The sequence below is a fragment of the Aristolochia californica genome, unplaced genomic scaffold (genome assembly GCF_029961685.1).
Source record: "Aristolochia californica isolate CCGP_79_NKW_82.1479 unplaced genomic scaffold, dmAriCali1.0.hap1 SCAF_12, whole genome shotgun sequence".
Lineage (NCBI taxonomy): Eukaryota > Viridiplantae > Streptophyta > Magnoliopsida > Piperales > Aristolochiaceae > Aristolochia > Aristolochia californica.
The window spans coordinates 14,538,073-14,545,132 of NW_027181793.1; the positions used below are offsets into that span (position 1 = coordinate 14,538,073).

At 39.8% G+C, this 7,060-nt stretch overlaps 1 protein-coding gene across 1 annotated transcript; it reads right to left on the reverse strand.

Annotated features, from left to right (window-relative positions):
* Positions 1-2,876: 2,876 nt before the first annotated feature.
* LOC137945927 (uncharacterized) lies at positions 2,877-6,779 on the reverse strand. Its single transcript, XM_068792028.1, has 2 exons — positions 3,658-6,779; positions 2,877-3,550 (listed from the first exon to the last, which is right to left on the reverse strand). Exons 1-2 carry the CDS (start codon positions 4,272-4,274, stop codon positions 3,496-3,498), a joined length of 672 nt encoding a protein of 223 aa, XP_068648129.1. The 5' UTR covers positions 4,275-6,779; the 3' UTR covers positions 2,877-3,495.
* Between the last annotated feature and the right edge of the window lie 281 nt (positions 6,780-7,060).

Sequence of the window (7,060 nt, forward strand, 5' to 3'; positions counted from 1 at the left end):
TCAAATAACCATGTAACTCTCGAGTAATCATCCACAAATATAAAAAAATACTAAGATTGAGGTATATTTGGGACATTAACAGGACCTTACACATCTGAATGAACCATAGTAAAAGGACAAGAAACAATATTATTTTGCTTGGGTTGAAAAACCTATCTATGGTGTTTCCCAAGCTCACAAAATTTACATGACAACTGTGAAACCGAATGAAGGGAAGGAACTAAACTTTTTAAAGTTGCTAAAGAGTGATGGCCAAGATTTTTATGCCATTTGGAAGCATTTTTTGTTGTGGTATCTATTACTGCTATCAATGTAGGAGAGTTCATATCGTAAAGGCCCCCTCTCTCATGGCCTCGACAATCACCTATTTCATCTTGATGTCTTGAAACACACAATGAGATGGAAAAAAAAGTAATAAAATAATTTATTCTTTTGGTCAATTGACTCACTGACAAAAAATTGAGGGACAAACAAGACATTAGAAAGTCAAAATTATGGTAAAATGGTGGATGTACCGGTACCCTGATTCCTATTTTGTGTTCCATCTACAATGAAGACAAATCAATCTCAAGTGATGGTGTCATAGTAGAAAAAAATTCAATTTTACTTCTGAGTGCTCAAAGGTTCTAGTATCAATGATCTAAGGTGAAATTCTAGAGCATGAGAGAAAGGAATACATACCAGTAATAGCAAATGTGGTGGTTGTGTTGCTTTGTGGAGCAACCATCATACCTTTAAAAACTTCTTAAACAATTCATGATCCTCTTCTGATAGAGTCGATCTTCCTCTAGAGGACTTTGAGGGTGCTTCACTCTTGGTAGATATATTAGAGGTTGATGCTTGATTAACGTTGAAGTAAGGTGGTTTTCCACATAGATTCCAACAATTTTCAACTAGATGGTTGTTGAACTCACAAAAGGTACACTTCCTTAGATGACCACTAGTGTTAGAGGTAGGATCATTCCCACCTCTACCTCTTCCTTTGCCAGGTGTTTTTTCCACCTCTTTTTTACCTCTACTAGAACCATTATTCCATCTCCCTTGGGAGAACGTAGCTGAGTTTTCTATTGAATTTATGGAAAAGAGAAATACTTCATTGATTTCATTAACTTATTATAATCAGAGTACATAAACCTCTATTTATAATAGAGAAAGGTAGTAGAGTCCAATTACAATAAAACTACCTTTGTCCCAATTGCACCCAAACTCTAACACTTAAGGATAAGCCTTAGCATAATTAAATAACTCAATATAAATAGAAGACAAACATAACTCAAACTAGAACTCTTCAATGACATGACCATAAGATAAAGATGTCAGCTCGTGGTTATCTTTGTGAATCCTTCTTGATCTTTCAACCAGCTTGTGGTTATCTTTGTGAGTCTTTCTTGATCTTCCAACTTATGTGATAAGGATGCCAGCTCGTGGTAATCATGGTAGATCATACTTCTTATGTTATTGGGCCCATCTTGTTGGTATTCCTTGGTCGTGTGGCCCATCTTATAATACTCTTAGATACGTGGGTCTTCCTTGGTTGTGTGGGTTGGAACTCATCTTCCAACATTCCCCCTCAAGCTAGGAGTGAGAGAACATCGTGAACTCCCAGCTTGCTGCAAATGATATATAAAATCTTTTTATATAAAATGGCAACCCTCCCATCTTCCAACACTCCCCCTCACGCTAGTGCTCTCTTCCATGAGGCCCAGTTGGCCAATTCAGGGGGTATAACATAGATGTAATAATAAGTTCCTCTGTCATGGTTTCCCAACTATGATATTTTTTTACAGGGTATCCTACGTCATGTTTCCCAACCCTGATATTTTTTTACAAGGCCCATCATGGTTTCCCAACCGTGATATTTTTTGACGGGTCAAATAAATGATGATATGATAAAGGATACCAAGGCCACCTTTTCTTCAATAATAATGTTCCCAAAGAGACATAATAGTTGCAACTGAATATAATACGGCCATCTTCCAACACATATAACACCAACCAAAATAATAAACCTTGTAGAAGGACCCATGAAATAATCATAATCTGATATAAATATTTTTTCTTAGATGCAGAAGCTTCATCTTTTGTGCTCCCCCTTTCTTGAATATTTTGGTCACATAAACTTATCCACAACATATGGAATAAAATACTTCTTTCTTGTACTTCTTCTACTTTTCCCCCTCAAGTTGGAATGTAATGGCAGTGATCCCACCTTGAACCAAATATCATATATGTAGAAATAAGCCAAAATAACAGAGATGTATAAATAAGCCTTCAAACCATGGAAAAGTGAGATATTTTCATGATATATCAACTCAAAAAGTGACGCAAAACAAAGGGCATAAATTCGGATTTTTCAATGCAACAGAATACCAGCATGACCATTGATTCTTTCAATGCAAATATATCTTTAAATATAGATCAGATTGACATGAAATTTTCTCTTTCTAAAAACTAGACTTAAATACCATTCATTCAAGTATAACTTCTCTTCATAAAATATAATTATCAGAAGATAAATAATCTAATAGATTACGGGCTCTGTCATCTGGCCGAACTAAGTATTGTTTCTCCTTTTTTCAGCATGATCATTGACTCTTTCAAGAACAATATCTTCTTATCAAAAAACTCAGATCAAGAATTGGTTGAATAAGTAAGAAAAAAGACTTACATATATTTTTTTTTATATATAATTCTCCATATAAAGTTGTTATGGTCCCAGTTCTGAAACAACAATTCTTAGGGAAGAAGAAGAAAAAAACGAAAATCAAGTCGAAGGGAAGCTTAAAAACCCTAGGTTATTTGAGGAGAACGCACACCCTTAAACTCGTTGAGGAGAAATCAAAACCCTTGTTTACGCTAAATCAATGCTTGCTTTTTCTCATTACTCTTACCCCTTAAATAGGGTTCACCCTTACAAGGTTTAAGATAAAATATTATAAAAATACTCCTATAGATAAAATATTTAACAAAATGCCTTGTGGCTTATTAATTATTTAACTGAAATAAAATAAAGTAAATTAAAAAAAAATAATTTAATAATGTTATTGCATGCATAACATTACACCCCCTGGGAGAAAGAGTTTGTCCTCCAGCTCGAAGGTAGGGTATGTTTGTCGAAGTCTCCACCTGTTCCCAAATAGCATCCGCGGTACCTGTGTCCACCCTCTGGACGACCAAAACCAAAGCATTCCACCCAAGTAGCATTTTTTTTTTACCCTGCCTACATCGCTTGTTGTAACACACCCCAATACTGATAAGCAACCAAACAGCAAGTTGAATTTCACATGCACCAAACTAGCAACTTCTGCTTTGACATTAATAGCCTTTGTGTGATCTGCCCCAACGGTTGCCTCATTAGCAAAATGCAGCTTATCCCCGGTTACCTCAATCTTTGGACCCAGTCCATGTTCAACAAATTACCCAACATTCTTCACTAAAGTACCATGAGTGTAAGCACTAAGCAGACGTAGGTAAATGACCTCATCTAGTCCAACGTCATGAGGTTCCATTGTACCAAACAGTTCTAGTGAAGTTGTACATAACCCATGTGCTGCAAAACCAGCAACTTCATTTATGGATCCCTTACTATCCATTACGATGGATTCATTCACATGCATGAGGCTTAACTTAATAAAACCGTGCCCAAAGCTTCCATACCTGATGAAGTTCGCACAAACAGCAACATACTTCTGCTGTTGAAGTTTTTGCTGCAGCCTCAGACCAATATGGTGTAGGCCTGTGTCGGTAGCAGCAACGTTGCGGTGAATCTGCCTAAAGGACTCACAAAGAGCAAGTAGTGCGCTCTGGTGAATTGTTGTAGTAGCAGCATGGAAGTTGGCATTCTTTGCCATGTATGGCATTGCTATTGATGTCAAAAGGATGGCAAGGATTGCTTCAACTGATCCAACTGCCCCGAGGCAATGACCAGTAACTCCCTTTGTTGAAGACAATGAATAAGCCGCTGAAGTTGAGAAGTTCTGCTCAGCTGCCTGAAAAACCTTTCTCTCAGGTTGCATGTTCTGCTGTTTGGCACCTTTCTTCATTGCAACAGCAACAGCACCACCAAACAGCAGAACTGGTATATCATGTTGAAAAATGTGGTGCAGTACTGTTTTGAGCATTGGTTTCTGAACTGTCCCAACAGCTTTATTTTCTTGGCTGTTTGGCATAACTGTTTGCAGCAATGCCATTGTTGTCAGCACTGGTTTCTGCAGTGCCACAGCAGCAGCACAAAAAAATTTGGTGAAGAACTCATGTGCTGCTTCAGTTTGCATTCATTGGAGCCAATCCAAGTGCCTCACAGTGGCCAGCACCCAGATTATGTATTATGACAGCAGATGGTACAGAAGAGAATTCCAGTTGTGTGTCCAATGCAGCAGGCTTGACATTTGAAGGTCCTTCTACTTGGATCGTTGATTCATGTTGTTGTGACACCTCAATTCTGCAATGCCATTGATGGAAGGCTCACCGGGCACTTCAGTAGTGTGAGAAGAAGTTACAGTAATCGATTCATTGCAAGCATTGCCCTTGACTTCTGCAAATACAGTTTGTGGGGTGACCACGGAAGACTCCCTAATATCACAATCTGCCAGTTGTGTGCTGTTTTCAGCAACCTTGTATTGAAGCTCACCGGAAATAGTGTCCCCACCCCTTGACTCCTTTTTGTTTTCACCTGGAATAGTATCCAAAACTGAAGCACTTATACGCTATCCAGGCACCCAGAATTTAATTTTTTTCCCTTCAACAGTCATAAAAATCATTCTCAACAGAATAGTCTCCACCATTTCCAGAAAAACACAAACTGCTAAGCATAAAAATCACTTTTTCAACAGTGGTTTCTGGCTGTCTAGCAGCAAACTTTTCTGCACTGCCACAGCAACACTGTGTCCTTGGCTGTCTAGCAGCAATGTATTCTGGACTGCCACAGCAGAATTGTTTGCTTGGCTGGCTGGCAGCACTGGTTTCAGTAGTGCCACTGGTGTCAGCACTGGTTGCTGCAGTGCCACAGTAGCAGCACAAAAAAAAATGTTGAAGAACCCATGAGCATCTGCACAAGCTGTCCATCTTGATAAGTGCAAACATTCCTCAGCACAATCAATTGTGTCCTTAGGTGTATCAGCATCTTGAACTTTTGTAACACTACTCTCCACAGGTTCCAGCACTATTTTTGACCCAGATGAAGCAAAACCATTCAACTACAAAGGCTTAATCGAAAAGCCAGGAATAACAAATGAAAGCATCAGAATTGCCTCTCCCCAAAATGCATATCGCCCAGTAAGATGACCTCCAACCAATCATTCATAAACATAACCCAATGCCACCCCCGTTGGTATACACATGAAGAATATTCCAAGCCCAGCTGTTTTGTTAGTTTCAGGTGCAATGTCATCAATAAATGGCACCACGAGATTTATAAATGAAGTGTCTCCAAAGCCAACCAGCATGCGGCATATTCCAATGGACCAAAAGTCAAATGAACAACCACACCCCACTACAGCTAAAGTCAGACTGATAATCCAAACCCAATAAACCTAAATGGATTATGGGTCTTTGCCAATGATGCAAATATAGGTGAAGCCACCAGCAATCCAACCATAAATGCAGATAACAGAATACCATCAATAGTAATAAAAATCATCCCCCACAACCCTTTCTCTACCATTCCCAGAAACATGAAACTCATGAGCCTAGTATACCAGTACTCTACCTTTATTTCAGACATTTCATCAAGCAATTGGCTGTCATCTTCCAATTTTCTTATCTCCTTTGGATTAGTTCCAACCCGTCTATCTACTAGAGCCCATTTCTGCACTGTAATAGCAGCAGCCAGTGGACAATTCATCCTACTGTTCAACCCAGCCACAGAAAAATCATTCATCCACAAGACCATTCTTAGCACGCCCAAAAAAATTTCTATCTCCAGTTTTTTCCACGTTGGCTACCTTCTCATATTCAGAACTCCCACCGAATTGAAAAAATTCCACGAACAGTGCTCGAGCAGCAAATATGGAACCCAAAAAATTAAGCACCACGTTTTCAATGTGACAAAGAATAGATGCACAGGTGTTGTTCGCATCAACAGAAAAACAAACCCCCCATAGAATTTTTTCTATCAATCCCGGAATCCCCAAAAAATCCCAACTCGCATTTCAGACACAAAAAAAAGGAATTCCGTCAAAATTGCTCTGTTTCTCTGCTTCACGGAACAGAAAACCACCATGCCAAAAATTCGAGCAGCATCACGGCTGCTGAGCCCCTTTTAGCCCTATCACCCCATGAAAGAATCGTTTTGACATCCAAATCGAGGGCGTTTCAGAAACTTACCCGAAAATTTCGTCTTCCATTGTGGTTCCCATTTCTCTCGTCACCCTTTCTCCCATTTTCTCCTCGCCTTGCCGACTGCCAGAATGACGGACCCCAGTGGAAATTCGTTGCGGTTGGTTTCCCGCTGGGCTTTTTTCGACGGCAAACAGCACCCCTTTGGGGCTTCTCCGCTTGGATATTTTCTGAGACAGAGGTCTCTCATATTTTTTTGCGTCTCCTATGGAAGACGTACGGCGTCCCGTGAGAAGGGGGTAGTGGAATACCCCTTTGATTTCCAAAAATCTGGGTCCCCGCCATCTGATTTCGGAAGTTCTGAGTCCGATTTTGGATTTACAGGTCCCTACTGTTCGGCTCTGGATTTCCCTGCGCGGAAATTGTTAATTTTTCTGGCCATCGGCCTTGCTTCCGGTTTGAGACAGCGTCTGTGGTCTTGCGTTCCGTGAATATTTTGTACTCTGAAGAGTTTAGGTCGTATGACCTTCTTCAGCAACCAGATACTCTCAATTGTATAAATTTTAACGGAAGTTTTACGCATTCCATTCTGTTCTACCAGGCTTCTTCCCGTACTATATGTCATACGAGTTCATTGTGTTCCAGCTCTAATACCAGTTGTTATGGCCCCAAATCTGACATGGTGATTCATAGACAAAAAATCAAGTCGAAGAGAAGCTTGAAAACCCTAGGTTCTTTGAGGAGAACCCACACCCCTAGCTCGTTGAGAAGAACTGAAAACCCT

What these genes read in the sequence shown, in the direction of transcription:
- LOC137945927 (XM_068792028.1), bottom strand. Translation starts at nt 4,274, where the DNA reads ATGCAAACTGAAGCAGCACATGAGTTCTTCACCAAATTTTTTTGTGCT. An exon ending in GTTTGTGCGAACTTCATCAG is followed by an intron (nt 3,551 to 3,657) that starts GTATGGAAGCTT and finishes CTGGTTTTGCAG; the next exon opens with CACATGGGTTATGTACAACT.